This window comes from Takifugu rubripes, chromosome 22, assembly GCF_901000725.2.
Source record: "Takifugu rubripes chromosome 22, fTakRub1.2, whole genome shotgun sequence".
Lineage (NCBI taxonomy): Eukaryota > Metazoa > Chordata > Actinopteri > Tetraodontiformes > Tetraodontidae > Takifugu > Takifugu rubripes.
In genome coordinates this window covers 11,799,168-11,814,478 of record NC_042306.1, presented here as the reverse complement: position 1 = coordinate 11,814,478, position 15,311 = coordinate 11,799,168, and the positions used below count along the sequence as shown (strand labels likewise).

The following is a 15,311-nucleotide window of genomic DNA, read 5'->3' as shown; positions in this document are numbered from 1 at the left end:
CGTCTGCCTGAGCCATAAGGATTAATCTCTATTTTTATTCGCCTCTCGTGACAGCGGGCCGCGCCGCGCCGCCGCTGTGCCCGTGTAATAACTACCATGTGCTTAAAATCCAGCCCCGTCGCCTCCTCCATAGGGGAAACATGTTGTTTGCATCACAGCGTTGACGCGGACGCGTGTCGCTGAAGACTCTGGCGTCTCGTTTACATACCACAGAACGCAAAACAGGCTCCCGAAAAGCTGTGAACGTCCCGGTTATCTGGAGATCCTGTCTGTCGTGCGACGGTTTCAACCTATACATCCCCCTTTGATGACGCATTAAGCTGTATTAGCGATGTAAATGACCGTGGCGTGCGTGCGTGTGTGTGTGGGGGGGTATTATGTGCTATAAATCAGCGGGCATATTCGCATTATGGCGGAGAGGATTAGCAATTTCAGGGAACAGAGCGGAGCTACGCTAACAACCACAATCACATTTGCTCCACTCACCCCGTCAGAGAATGTTTTGTTCTGGTACAACTTTTTTTTTTTTTTTTTTACACCCAAAACCCAGTGAAATACTACGAGTGGAAAACAAAAAGGGCCGCGCTGTAATCTGAGATTAGTCATCTCGCCTCCTCATAACGGATTCACGGAGGAGGAACCGTCACCACGAGCCCAGCCATGTCGGCCCCGTGACGCTGAACTGCATCCTCCCGCCGCGCACGTCCCTAAAACATGGATGCATCCCGGAAGGTGAAAGTTGTCCAAGGTTGTCTCGTCCGCTGCCGTCACCAGTCGTCCCTTTTGTCCTCCCCTCCCGTTGCCGTGGCTCCTCACCTAATGCTAAACACAAGCTGGAATAACCTCCTTAAGACCTGTGTAAGCAAACAGCACTTTAAGTATTTGTACGCCTGTATGTGAACGTGCACGCGCGTGCGTGGGGGTACGGAATGGGGGGGGGGGCTGGTTGCGTGCAGGACATGGGTGGTTTGTTTTGTCAGCAAAATGTCAATCTGGCTTGCGAGGTTATCCCATATGATCTCCCTAAATACTCGGGGCCCGGCCGTCCATCCAGGAGCAGCCTTCCCACCTCCCACTGAGAGGACACCAGAAAGGGGCCGCGAAAGCTTTCCGTTCTCCTCTTTTACTGTCAGATTTTTGGACCGGCGTTATCCTCGAATGGCTGCAACACGTGTACAGCGGTTCGGTTGCTCCCAAACAACCGACTTGACAACTAAACAATGCAGCGTGTCTCGCTGAAGGCGGACGCCCTGAAGAATCCCGCACGTCCAGAAAAGTTCTGGACCCGGGCGTCAATACGCGCTCGGCCAGGCAGCCGCCCAACATCCCCTAGAAAGTCCAGAAAGCCCCTTCCAAAGTACCCCGGGCTGCCCTGAGCTATTCAGCGTGTGCGAATGAAAGATGTGTCTTGGAACCGTCCGGAGCTCCAGGCGGAGCAGAGAACAGCCGTGTGCACGGATACACACAGCAGTCCTCTGGACGGATTTGGCACCCACACCAGCGACTGCGGGCCAAAACTCATGTTGCGTGCTAACTCTCTCCTTCCCCCACCCCCTCCCGCTAGCCCGCTCTGCAATTATATGCTACGCTCCCACCCAAACATGCAAGAATAGGCCTCCTCAGTCAACAGACAAATCGAGTCATTCTGTCCTCAAACCATGACATCATGACCATTTGACTTCAGCATGAAATTCAAGCTTAATTTAACTTTGTCAGGGGGAAGAAAATGTGTGTTTCGCTGGAAACCAGAGTCGACGCTAATCTGAAGTATCCCCCCGACAGAAGGAAAGCATGGCTAGGGACAGCATTTAGCGCACGTGAACCGTGCACGAAACGGCCCGACCGGGGTGCGTCTGTGCTGGTGCAGAGGGAAACCTTAATATTCCAACTTTACCAGCACTTACTGACTTAAAGCGGATCGGTGAGGTCGTGTTTTGGTACGCTAACGCGGGAACGGAGCCCACGTTAGCTCTGGTTGTGCACGTGAACCTTTTCTGGAAGTTTCCTGGTGCCTGTGAAGCATCTGTCAAACTCCTGGCAGCTATTGTGTGAAGCGCACCTCGTTTTCTTTCTTTCCTTTTTTTTTTTTTCCCCGAATCTGCCTCGCAACAGCGTCTTTTCCCCCCCGTCCCCGCACTTCTGGGAGGGGTTCCCGATAGTATGTGCGTGCACGTATACATGACAGAACCAGCACCAATGACAGGCAGCTCAGGCCGAGGCAGCCCTCCGCACAAAGAGGGGCTGCTGGGGTTCCGCTGCAGCCTCGCACGCTCATAAATAACCATGCAACTCTCCACGCTAGGAGAAAAGGGAGAGAAAGGAGCCATTTAGGCAGCTCCGCTCCTCTCAGGCTCTCCAGCTGACCTTTCCACCAAGGGTCGGCCGGGTCCAAACTTCTGCTCCGCTCCGATGACACCGGCCTGAATCATCCGCCGACCCGGGTTCTGCCGTTTGACAGAGCGCCCAAGGAGCTGAGGACGCTCTGAGGTGGCGGCGGGGGTCAGAGGCGCAGGTCACAATATGGGGAAAGGGGAATAAATCCTGTAGCATTTGTGACAACCCCGACGGACAATGATGCCATTATGGTCTGCGGGTTGCGCTAGTGTCTCCTGGAGCAGCGCCTAATAGAGGTTTAGTGCCGATGCGGCGGCCGAGAGCGGCGTCCTTCTGCGCGTGCGTGTGGCGAGGAGGTGGAAACAAAGCGGTGACTCGCTTAGCTTCCCCCGAGCCCCCGGCCATGAATCCTTCGCTCGCCACCACACACGACTCCCCTCTGTTCGGATTCAGGGCTGAGTCATAGACGCGGACGCACCGTGTGGAATCTGCAGGCAGACGGGAACAAACACACCAAAGAACTTTTTTTTTAAGCACAAGACTGAGCCTGAAATGATACGGTGGATTCTTTAATTGGCTAGAAACTGTTTAAGTCATCATCTGGTCTTCTTTTGACCGTAAATGAGGCGAAACGATGCCAAATTGGATTCTGGGAAACCGGCATCTGTCACAGTGTTGACACGTGAAGCCGAATTCCAGCGGATTATTGGGAATTGAAAGTAATCTGCCCTGACCGATACCTGAAGACAGAGGAGGGTCTCCTCCTCTGCACACATCTGTGCGGGCTGTTGTCACAACACTCCTGCGGGGGGGTGGTGGAGGAGGTGGGCTCCTCAAACCCACAGTCTGGAGATGCCTGAGGATCAAGAGCGCGGCTGTAACTCAGCCGCTGATGCGGCGAGCGCCTCAGTCGTCTCTCTCTCTCTCTCTCGGAGAGATTAGTCTCTGGCAGAATGAAGTGATGGATGATGAGTGGTAGGTAGGTATATTCCACCGGCCGCTAATGCGCAGCAGTCGGGGCTACTTTAGCCTGAGAGGCAGGGACGGGATAAGGAAAGGTTCATGGAACGGTCTGACGGTTTTCCTGGTATGTAAACCAGAGAGCCATCAGTTTCCCCCGTGCTAACATTGGTTAGCATACTGATTTCCCCCCCATTTTGGCGAGTCTTTGACCTCCTTAAATGAACAGGCAGTGTTCCCAGGGCCCAGCTATTTGAAGCTCATAGTTTTGGTCATCTAGAGTTTTTTTCTTCCAACACAAGCCCTTCAGACACTGTCCCAACTTACATTTCTACAATGGCGGGGTCCTGAGGGTCAGACCAGAGCCGTCCTACATTCTGCCCACAGTTGAGTTGCCTCTGGCAGCACCACTGCGTGCTTTGTGTGCTGGTTCTGGCCACCAATCAGGGAAACCCCACAGTCTCCCCGCGGTGAATTCGGAAAACCTTGCCAAGAGCATTACGCTTCCCTTCAATGGCCGTGAAAGGCAGGACAACAGATTTGAGAGATCTGCAGTCCATCCAGAGCTGCCACTCAGGAGCGTGACACAGACGCTGGGGAAACCAGCAAAGCCCCTGACGGACACGGCTCCTCCGTGTTGTGTCTGCGGGCCTTTTCCTGAGTGACAACAAACACAACAAATCCCGATAAAATATGGCCTACTTTGCGCCGCGCGTATTCCTTGAGTCTAAACAAGCATTACGCTAAAAGCCAGGAGATTATTTCACAAATATTCCACAAACACCGACTGTTGTCACTCACGGGGGGCTGAGCGACCGACAGCAGGGGGCCTTTCATGTGCACATTTAACACTCTTAAATATGGGGATTAAAGCTTTTCCATAGTTTCACCATGGAGTTAAGCTCAGCCAGGATGGCCTAATAACCTCTAGGAGACAACAGCCGGGTTTCTTCACCCTCACGACACCACAGGTCTTTAGCATCCACTGTCGCTAACGTCAGAAATCCGCATCTAACAGTCAAAGAGCTGTTAGAGTCAAAGAGCAACCGTCACCTACAGTCAGCATTGGGGGAACATCTGTGGACTCGCTTAAAACTCCTGCGAAGTTTCTCCACATTCTGGTGGCATGTTGCGTTCGAGAACATCAAGATGAGCCACATCAGCCGGCCAGCAGCTGGCAGGCTTGTGTATCAGCCTATCTCGTAATCTTACGATTAGCCTTCGCTCATCCCATCAGGACTGCCTGGATCTGGCTCGCAAAGCCTAAAGGTTTATCTTGCCCGTCGGTGCTCCTGCGCCCTGGCCCATGCACGCAAAAACCACTCATGCACACATGGGGCCCTTATACGTGAACCACCAGCACCCTCGAAACATTTAAGACGTTTAATTAACACGCCCAAACTGCTAAATCAGCATTACCGCCCTCCGATTAGACGCCCGGAGCCCCGACGCTGCCGCCTTTGCAGGGGACGGCGGTGGTGTCACAGGGGTCAGAGCCTGGAGTTAAAGGGGTGAAATACTGTGGTCTCCTGTCGACAGCAGAGGGAGGAGGGGGAGGGGGAGGGGGAGGAGCGGAGGGAGGTTTGGGCTGCAGCCAAAGCGGAATGCCGTGACAGGCTTCAAGGCTTCTTTAAGTAGGAGCACATGAAAAGTGAACGCTCGCACACAGCACACGCAAAGGCTCACATGCATCCCCCTCGAACGGTGGCAGAGACGTCGAGAATAAAAAACCTTCTACGCTCACATTTGGTTTCCTGGAGCACCATATGTGCCCCCCCCCCCCAACCCCCCCACCTCCTAGATTCCACCGTGGCAAGTTTAGGATGTTTCGCGAGCGTCGTCTGGACACAGGCGAGAGTCGTCTTACAGAGGTAAAAAAAAATAAAATAAAAAGAGTGGCGTGCTTCACCTCTCCGACCTGCTAACTTTGGGTCAGAAAGGGAACGGCCATAAACGGCCTGGACACCAACAGAGACGGACCTTCTGACCACACAGGCCCTGTTTTACCCTCGCTGCAGACTATAGGGTCAGCTGGTGGACTGTTGAAGATTTATGGCACAATGTCATTCTGTGTCAAGACCAGCCAACAATGCGCGTATTCATCCAACACGAACACATGTTGGGACAAAAACGCGCCATCGGCAGACGGCTCAAAGGCTTCCTCCATTTTTCATGTGGGCTGACACGCAGGTGGCAACACACCTTTTCCTGCACCGTGTCTCGGGATGATGTCTTCAAAAATGATGTCACCGCAATCATATGAGTGGCGGCAGTCGAGATGGCATTTTGCTGTCGAACATGTTTGACAAGCTCAACGAGAATATAATACACACTTGCCAACTAGGCAGGTTACAGGGTTGTACAACTTAAACAAAGAGGTTGTTAACCTGGTGCTCCCTGAACGCAACACCTCACAGTTTTGTTATTAAAAAAAAAAAAAAAAAAAAAAGCTAAGGCATGATGTCATGTTTTTGCAGCATATTACATATACAGGTTTTAAATCCTAATAAACGGATGTCCATTTTTATGAAATGCATTTGCATGTTGGCTTTAAGGTACACGACAGAATATGTGTAAATGAATTTGCTCCAGCGGATAGACGTGGCTGTTCTTTTCCATTCATGCCCTGAAAGAATTTTTTCAGCTGTTACCGTGCTGCTTGAGGAGAGTTGAATGAAACGGTCTGGAACGTACCAACGCATTTCAGATGACGTTTCCGTGGCATACGTGTGAGCAACTGCGAGAAGGGAAGGGGAAAAATCCACTCTTTTCCTGGTGGCTTTTACTTAACGTGGATTATATTCGAATCCACGAGAGACATGAGTGCGGACGTGCTTGAAAGTAAAACAAATCCGGTGAGAGAAAATCACCCCCCTGCTATGGCGGCGGGTTGGTACGCGCCAAGACGCTGTTGGAACAGCTCTTTAAAGTCGCTTCACTTCCTCGATGAAGTGAAGCTCCTCCGCAGACAGCAGGCATGGACTGACAGGCGACTCCTCAGAAGAAGACAAAAAAGCAGTCGAGTACGCTGACAAAAGAAGTTGAATGTCTGGAATCTTTTACGGAGTCGTCGTCTACAGAAATGCCCCTTTCTTCTATGGGCGTTTAGGATTTCCGAGCAGGCATTGAAGTTAACCTAAATTAGGTTGAAGTAATTTTTTTATTTCGCGCAAAGACAACAACCGCGGCAGCATCCTGGACTACTATTTTGATTCAGGAATGGTTTATCCTTCCGAAGGGTTATTCTACATCGAAATGGATCAAGCACCACCAGGTAAGTTAGGGTTAAAAGCAGCCATTGTCTGATTTGTGGGGGGTCGAAATGTCTCTTAAGCGTTTTGGGTTTTTTCTCTGCTCCATTTTCCTGCAATTGGCATCGTCTCCTCTATGGTCTGTAATAAAGTTGACATTGTAAAATGCCGTGCAAGTGCAGACCAGAACGTTCTAATGGACAGGTCCTGCGCCCTGCGCTCCCCCAGTGGCATTGCCCAGGCATGCATAGCGCAATTCACTTGCCAATTACGTAATACCTTTCGGTGGACCTGGCGCAGTGGCTTTGCCTCCTTTCTTTTGTCCCAGCAGCGCAAACGGTTGGCTCGGGAGCACACGCATCTCCCTTCTGCATCCGCCCGAGACGCAAATGACGGCAAAAAGTGTGTAGCCGGGGATGAAAGAAGGGCAGTTTGGAAGGATTGCGGCTCATGAGCACCGCCTGAAACGGCCGCTTTGTTCTTCTCTGCAGCCAGCCGTGGTTAATTTGTGCGCTAGCCGTGGAAGCCTAGAGGCGAGCTGTCTCGGCAGCTCGTCTCATGACTGAAGTCGGACCACTGTCCTAACACTATCTGTACATAGATTTATAAATTTTTTAGCCTCATCCCCCCCCCCACCCCACTTTTTAGAATTCCAGCAATTGCTGCGTAAAATCGAAAATTGGCGCACATTTAAAGTAAAGCCTCCTAATCAATTAAAAGATGACATCCCGTCACCACCTCTGATATAAGTGTCTGGTTATAACGGTCCCTTGCAGGCGTTTTCCTTTTAATTAATGATCCCCGTGTTTGGAATTTGAGGCCAGACTTCCCCTTTTTTGTACGTGTTTTTTCTGACAGAACGCACAGCCAAAAAAAACCCCGAGCTATAGCGTGACTGAATTGATATATTATTTCACTCCAGTTCCGTGCCTCTTGTCTGTACTGGTATGCGCATGTGGGTTTTGGAAGCCAGTGGAGTGCCTTGGCAAGACTCGGACCGTTGGGGTTGGGGGTGTGGGTGCAGGCAGATTTAATTTTGCTGAGTTCAGGAGCCGCAGCTTTGCGTTTGTGCCGCTGCACCTGCCTTTTGTTTATTTTAAGGTCAGGAAAAGACGGTGGGAGAAAGCCACATTTTCTCCCCTCTGAGGGTGCTCTTGTGTTCCCCCAACTGCCCCGTGAAAGGCACTTTTGTCTCGCAGTGAAATATATCGCCCTTCACCTCCTCTTGATGCGGTTTGCCCTCGTTTTTTTTCCCTCTCTCGCCCTTTTCGTTTCGTCGAGAAACGCTTAATCTTCGGGCCAGGCGCGCAGATTTTATTCCCTCAAGGCCGACGGAAAACTTAAGAGGATCTGTAGGCGCGCAGTCGTAAAAAGGGAAGGTCCGGGAGGCTGAAAACATAACGTGCTTTATTTTAACGCCTGTCAGAACTTTTGCAGGCTCTGAAGCCGCCGTCGGCGCGTCAGTGTGCGAATTTGTGAACGAACGTAAATCTAAATGTTTCTTATCCGCTGCTGTTCATAAATGAAGGACGGGTTACGCATCGATTAGGCTAAAGACTTGATGTTATACCTGCTGGAAACATGTCCGGGCTTGTCCTCCTCAGGCAGGAGCGACACGGCCGGTTTTTTGAGGTGGTTCTGGGGGGGATAAGTAGGTCCTGATCATCCCAGCCTAAATCCATCCTTCCTTCTCTAGCTCTCCCTCCTAGGTCAAACAAGCAAGTGTCTCCTACCACGAACAACAACTGCCATTTACCGCCTCCGTATTCACTCCAGGACGCCGAGTGGTACTGGGGAGACATCAGCAGGTAAGCCGCCCCGATCCAAGCACGTCTGCGCAAGCAAAAGCCAACGGCCGCGCTGACCGTCTTTCCTTTCCTCTTCAGGGATGAAGTGAACGAGAAGCTCCGGGACAAACCGGACGGCTCTTTCATGGTGCGTGACGCATCCACAAAGCTGCAGGGAGATTTCACCCTGACGCTAAGGTGGGTCGGAGGAAAGGCCGGAAACGTACACTTGTTGATGTGATGCATTCAGGGTCTCATGTTGTGTTTGGATATTCACCCCTCCAGGAAGGACGGCCACAACAAGTTGATTAAGATTTACCACCGTGATGGGAAGTATGGCTTCTCGGACCCCCTCACATTCACCTCCGTGGTGGAGCTCATCTGGTACTACCAGCACCACTCGCTGGTAGAGTACAACGCGATGCTGGACCTGATGCTAATCTATCCCGTGTCCCGTTTCCAGAAGGTTAGCGAGCGTGGGAGGGAAAGGATTTAAAGAAAACAACAGATATGAAGAAATTAAATGTGTGTGTATATATTTTTTTTAAATGCCAGGTCAAAGGGGACAGTGTCGATGTTGCTGGAAGGAAGCTGAAGGAAGTTCACAGTCAGTATCAGGAGAAGACAAAAGAGTTTGATCGTCTTTACGAAGCTTTCACAAAGACTTCACAGGTCGGTGGAGTGAGGGGATGAAGTTGTGCTTTCTTCATTTGTCTGGACAATGGTCGTCAATATCGCATATGTTGTTGCACGGCAGGAGATCCAGATGAAGCGAACGGCAATCGAGGCCTTTAACGAGACGATGCTAATCTTTGAGGAGCAGTGTCGGGAACAGGAACGCTACGGGGAGGAAATCGATAGGAATAACTGCTCAGAGGCAGACGACAAAGATCTGGAGAGGTAAATTATACCGTCAAAGTCAACACACCATTAAGTCAGATTTTTTTGGTGGGGGGGGGGGGGGTGTACTGGAACCTACGTCTGATAACCTCCTCTGATCCGATGCATCCGTTTCCCCTTCGCAGCTTTCTGATTAATTACGAGAAGCTGAAGTGTCGTCTGGGCGAAATCTACGACAGCAAGATCCATCTAGAGGAAGACCTGAGGACCCAGGTGGAGGACTACAGAGAGACCGACAGGAAGATGAACAGCCTGCGGCCTGACCTCATCCAGCTACGCAACATCAGAGACCAGTACCTGAAGTGAGTCTCCTCAGAGTCTCATCACTGGGTCCTGCGACGGACTGGAGGAGAACTAACATGTTGCTCTTTGTGCTCCTTCTGGCAGCTGGCTCAATCACAAAGGCGTGCGGCAGAAACGCATCAATGACTGGCTGGGGACGCAGGGCGACAGCCTGGACGAGTGAGTATCAAGAGTAACATTGACGGTTTTATCGTTTAAAGACCGACTTTTTCCAAATGTTACAACCCACACCTCTTCGTCCCCCCCCTCCCCCCACAGTACCTACGTCCTGAAAGGAGACGAGAAGAACTTGCCGCACCAGGATGAGACGTACTGGTTTGTTGGCGAGATGAGCCGGACGCAGGCCGAGGAGATGCTCCAGGGGAAAGATCCCGGGACGTTCCTGATCCGTGAGAGCAGCAAGCAGGGAAGCTACGCCTGCTCCGTTGTGTAAGTGCGGCCGTTCCGAACCGGAGGTGGCGTCCATTTTGACGCGGTTGCAGCATAGTAACGCCGCCGTTTTCTCGTTTCCCGCAGCGTGAACGAGGAAGTGAAGCACTGTATGATCTACAGGACGCCTCACGGATACGGTTTTGCTGAGCCCTACGACGTGCACTGCTCCTTGAAAGACCTCGTCCTGCACTACCGCCTCCACTCGCTAGCTCAACACAACGACGCGCTGGACGTTCGGCTGTCGCATCCGGTGCACGCCAAGTCCCCGGCCACACCCCCTCAGCACGCAGAGGAACTTTTACAGACTCCCAAACACACGGCGGGGCTGCCGCCAGCCGCTCCGGAGATGTAACCCCGAGAGCAAGAGACAAAAAAGGACGTGTTTACTGTATCCCACGAGGACGACTGCATCGAGGTGCAATGTGTAAAGTTTTGCACTACAGTGACGTCATCGTTCTTTCCTGAATGAGACTTCACAGACAGAAGTGGTGGAACTGGAGCTTGAATGTCGGCTTTTTCCTTTTTTTTTGTGAAGAGACTTAAAGCTTTGAATTTCTTTTTGTACTTCATTTGTTGCCATTTATCGGTGATGCACAGATCAGTTATATTCACATGGAATCTGCAGATTGAGCAGCCCGGGCTTAAATCCAAGTGTCATGGCGGCGAGCGTTGAGGTTGGGTGTAATAATATATGGTTGATAGGAAAATAAGAATCTGAAGTCTGGACTTATTACAAATAGCTGTTAACGTAAATTCTAAGATGACTCGATGTATTCCCTTCTTTTATCCTATGACGTTTAATGAAAAGTTTTAGATTTTGCTTCAAGTCCTCTGATGTTTGAGGTGTTGTTAATAATACGTGCATGAACTATTATTTAGTATTGTAAAAATACTGAAATCGATCACAAAACTACAAGAAAACACTCATTTATCTTGAGAAAAGTGTGGAGAAATCACCCGAAAGCCTCACGCTTGACAAAGTTTTAAAGGCGCCAGAGCCAGCAGGGACCAGTGAAGGTGGATGATTTATCAAAAGGGGGTTTTCCGAGCTGAATTCTTGCCGGGGCGACCGTGTCAGTTCGGGCGCTGCACCTTTTGTTTCTCCCGGTTGTTGCCGATGTTGCTGCAGGTGTCCGTTTGACCCGTTCTCAGTTCATGGTGGTGCATTTTGAGCGCAGAGAAAAGATTTATTGGACCAAAGATGATTACTCAATTATGCTAGATGTCTCTAAAAATATCTAATCCAACTCTTAGCACAAATGTTCCATTGAAATGCCTTGAATTTTTTTTCCTTTTTGGAATTGAATACTGCCTGGTCTCATAACAGGGCAACTCGGAGGGTCAGGCTAACTTATAGGTCTAGTCGATAAATATTGTCAAACTAGGATACGTTAACAACCGTTACCAGCAATTAGCGATGCCTCGTTGTTCCCTGGCTAAAACTAGCATCCTTTTAGCAGACAAAACAATTATCTGAGCATACTTTATCATCCTGACCGCTTGATAAAAATGATTCAATGTGCTCAAAATGTCCCATTGCATGAGCAGGAGAGGGAAAGTGTGTAACTAATTACTACTAATGTATTTTTGGGGGAGGTGGCGCCGTAAAGACGCCGTTTGTCACACCAGTTTGGTGGACCAAAACCCTTTTCCCTTCTTGTTTTCCCCATTTTTTTGGGGGGTGAGGGGGCAAAGGCCACATGTGAATATGTGAAAAGCTGTGGGTCCATTTGACAATTAGCTTCTTTCCTAACAGACATTCATATACAGTGGACAATGATGTAGCATTAACATCCTGTAGAATACTATCGTACCAGTATACTCATTGACCAAAGCACTTAATAGCGAGCAAATCTACATCCTGTTAAGTCCGGTAATTACTTTTGGGGGCGAGGGAGGGCGTTTTATGTACACCTGCTGACGTGCTAATCAAAACATAATCAGAAGTACTGTATGTTATATTCTGTTATTCAAAGAAGTATAAGCTTTTTGTATTCTATATATATTTTTTCTATAAACATGCCACAAGACGAAAGCTTGACGAAAGTGCAATCCAACAGTATTTCTATTGTTGCAGTGTATGATGATGATGATGATGGCGGTGGTGGTGGTGAAGGTAATGCTTTTCTGAGAGGTTGGCATTTGCCACAGAAATGCACTCTCTTTGGTGGTGTCGGAATGACGTGGCCTCCGATGTGCGTGTGAACTGCCAGAGGTCCGGAAGTGTCCCGCCTCCATTACTTGAACTGTGGCGTTGCTCGAGCTATGAATGTTTGGGGGGGGGGGGGGGGGTTTTGTCGTTTTTGGTTTTTTTTTTCTCGTGCCGTTCACATAGCTTAAGAGGACAGGAACCGTTTTAAACTTGGCACATTTTACAAGTTTGAGGACAATAGATTGGTTGGTTGTACAAGGGAACTTCGACGTATATTCAGAGGGTTATAAAACTCAATCCAACTACACTGGGGGAGGAAGCTCCTCGGTCAGAGCTAAGAAATGTGAGATCCTGACGTGTTTCTTGCTGAAAGACAATAAACTTGAGGGTTTTTGACAAACCATGTGTTGGTTTCATTATTTATATCTGATTCCTGTTGCTCCTCCATGTTTCAAGAGCCCGGGGTCCAGTTCCGCCATTTTAAGCCAGGTCCTAAATTCTGTCCCGTACCTCCTGTGCAGCGTGGCGAGTCCTCCGGTATAGGCTTGACCCTTGGGTCAACAGAAGTATGAGGCAGCGAGGGTACTGGAGGACACGCTGGTGACAGATGGAAGCAAAAGGAAGCGGCGGAGACAATAGCAGGATATGCACAGGCTCTTTCCCTTCTCCGTCTGGCCCGCGTTGCGTGAGCAGAAAGCAATTTATCAGACACATTTCACAGCGAAGCTTCCATTTTAAATGTTTTTTTTCCTCTTGGGAAGAAAAAAAAAAAAAAAAAAAGCACATCAACTGTAGGCCACCCTAGTCCTCCAACTTGAGTCGACACCTCTGACAAAGACAGAGGCGTACCTTCTGTTCAATCTCGGATAAATCGACAAAAACCCGAGTGGTGGGTTGAAAACGATCATTCGTGAGTGAACAGCGTAACAGGTGGCCCGTTGCTACCATCACATACGGTCTGCGTTAGGCGGGGATTAAAATCAGTGGCGGAGGGCAGAAGATGTACTCGGAGGGATACGCGGATTACTCCCGCTTACCTGTGTTGCCATGGAATGCGGCTGGAGGCTCTGCAAAAATTGCATTAGATACAGAGTCGATGGACGGAACAGCGTGTACCAGCTTTGAATCGCACTCAAGCTGTTCCTTCGGTATCTGGAAGACAGGGAGATGTATACCATCAGGTCATTGATCCAGGAGACAATTATCATTATTATTGATAATGCCTTCTATTCATCTGATTACTGAGGCAGATTGTTTGTGTTTTACGCTAAACCATTCAAAGGTTTCTGCAACAGTTTTCTGCCCTGGAAGAAACCGACCCTAGACACGAGAGTACACCTTTGTTCTGGTCACCTGGGATACACTCTCACCTGACTTTACCTATAAGCTTATCAATTACATCTCACCTCTTTGGCCTTTCTCGGCCCTCCAGCTAAAACCCAGAAGCTTTATCACACTACTTTTGTTGCTAATTTCCACGGGAACACTCTCATTTGCAGCTAATTGATTTTACTTTCCATGTCATTAGCCCATTTTTGTTCTTTAAAAAACCTAAATGATTACCATTTATCGCAGTTCTCTGCTTAAAGAAGGCCATGCTTGGGGACACGGAGGCGGTTGCACGACCAATCGCCTCTGGAGTCACGCCTAAAACACTCACACTACCAACCGTCTCGCAAGCTCTCACAAAAACCAGGTTTTCGCTTTCAGTTCACCCGCAGCCAATCACGTCGCTCCTCCCCTCTGTCTCCGTCCGAGTCCGCCGTCTCCGCGCGACCCGCGCAGCCAATGGGAGCCCGGAAGCGCCCCGAGCGTCGACCAATCAGCGAGCAGTTGCTATGTGGGAGGCAGAATCGATAAGAGGCTGGGCCGTTTAGTTTTTTTTATAAAGACTCATATTATAGCTGGCTTATAGGCTGTAGGCATGAGACGCTGTTGCCTGCCAAACACCACGTCGGCTAGATTTTCACCTTTTAAACCGAGTGGCTCCACTTTGAAGCAGCCACCAACATAAATTGTATTTCCCCCCCTAAACATGGAGCTGGGCATGAATGTGTACGAATGAATATTTTTCACGCAGTTGAATCAGTGGTTTAATCGAGGTCATCCGTGGTCAGTCTAATCTAATTAGAGCAGGCTACTTTACCAAACAGGCTAATAAAATATTCTCTTGTTCCCTATTTGTTCCAAATGTGTATTTAATCCTTTATGAACCAAGATAACAGTTGGCAGTGACATTATTGTATGTCAGCCCTTGATGATAATCTGCGGTAGCTGACATCCATCAAAAATCACAATCAATTTTATTATTACTGTATAGCCTGTGGGGGACGGTCGGCGAGCGGTCCAAGTTCTTGAAAATCAAAAAGGAGGACACCGGGCCAGCACGGCAAAGTGGCACAATCCAGACACTTCCTCCAGTGCAGATGGCTGAGTAGCTTTGGAGTTCAAACCAGAAACAAGCTTGGTCTGGAAGCTTTACTGAGCGTCCACGGTAGACATGACCTACAGACAGAGGATGTGTTACGCTGTTCCTGTCAGGTGAGGACACGACCCCTGACCTCAAGCATATGTAACAACAGAGTATTTGGAGTCAAAATATTACAGGCAGTTTTATGGGAAGTGAAGGCTGAGTTTGCACTGTGGAAGCAGCAGTTTAATTTTACACTTATCTATATACACAGTGGTGGTGAGCAATTTCCATAGTTAGGCTTATTTAGACAAACCATCAATGGACAAACAGGGACATTTATATGCCTCCTCCATGTGTATCATCGTTTTATCACCATTCAGTGAGGATTTTGAATCACTAAACAGCTCTTATAGTTAATGACTGCTAAAAATACATCCATGTTATGACTCAGGCTCGGGTAGAAAGTGACTGTGGGTGTGTTTCCATGATAAAAGAATACCTTTAATTTGGTTTATGATAAATCCAAAGAGGCAGATTTCTGGCTGTTCAGTTTTTAGATGGATCAAAGCTGAAGGTTTACCGTGGTGACACTAACAATTTGAAGGATAGGCTTTCAGAAAGCACATTAAAGCAAAAAGGGAGGTGTTTTGTTTCAGAGCTCACTCAGTTCACAAGGTGAGCTTTGGCTTAGCTTTCTAAAAGTCCATTTAAGCTATATCCAAGCTAAGCTAATTGTTCAGAAAAGATAACGATCATTATTGGCGACATTTGTGGAAACA

General features: G+C 49.1%; 1 protein-coding gene and 1 long non-coding RNA gene across 2 annotated transcripts; one reads left to right on the top strand and one right to left on the bottom strand.

The window, feature by feature from the left end:
• The first annotated feature begins 6,232 nt into the window (after positions 1 to 6,232).
• LOC101061527 (phosphatidylinositol 3-kinase regulatory subunit gamma) lies at positions 6,233 to 12,421 on the top strand. The gene is made up of 10 exons (XM_003975816.3): positions 6,233 to 6,568; positions 8,242 to 8,353; positions 8,432 to 8,530; positions 8,618 to 8,798; positions 8,888 to 9,004; positions 9,090 to 9,232; positions 9,358 to 9,534; positions 9,620 to 9,694; positions 9,794 to 9,964; positions 10,052 to 12,421. The coding sequence occupies exons 1-10, from the start codon at positions 6,514 to 6,516 to the stop codon at positions 10,317 to 10,319; spliced, it is 1,398 nt and encodes a 465-aa protein (XP_003975865.1). The 5' UTR covers positions 6,233 to 6,513; the 3' UTR covers positions 10,320 to 12,421.
• A 22-nt stretch (positions 12,422 to 12,443) lies between these two features.
• LOC115247900 (uncharacterized) lies at positions 12,444 to 13,883 on the bottom strand. Its single transcript, XR_003886964.1, has 3 exons — positions 13,683 to 13,883; positions 13,157 to 13,271; positions 12,444 to 12,716 (listed from the first exon to the last, which is right to left on the bottom strand). It is a non-coding gene; the product is annotated as an uncharacterized lncRNA (long non-coding RNA).
• Between the last annotated feature and the right edge of the window lie 1,428 nt (positions 13,884 to 15,311).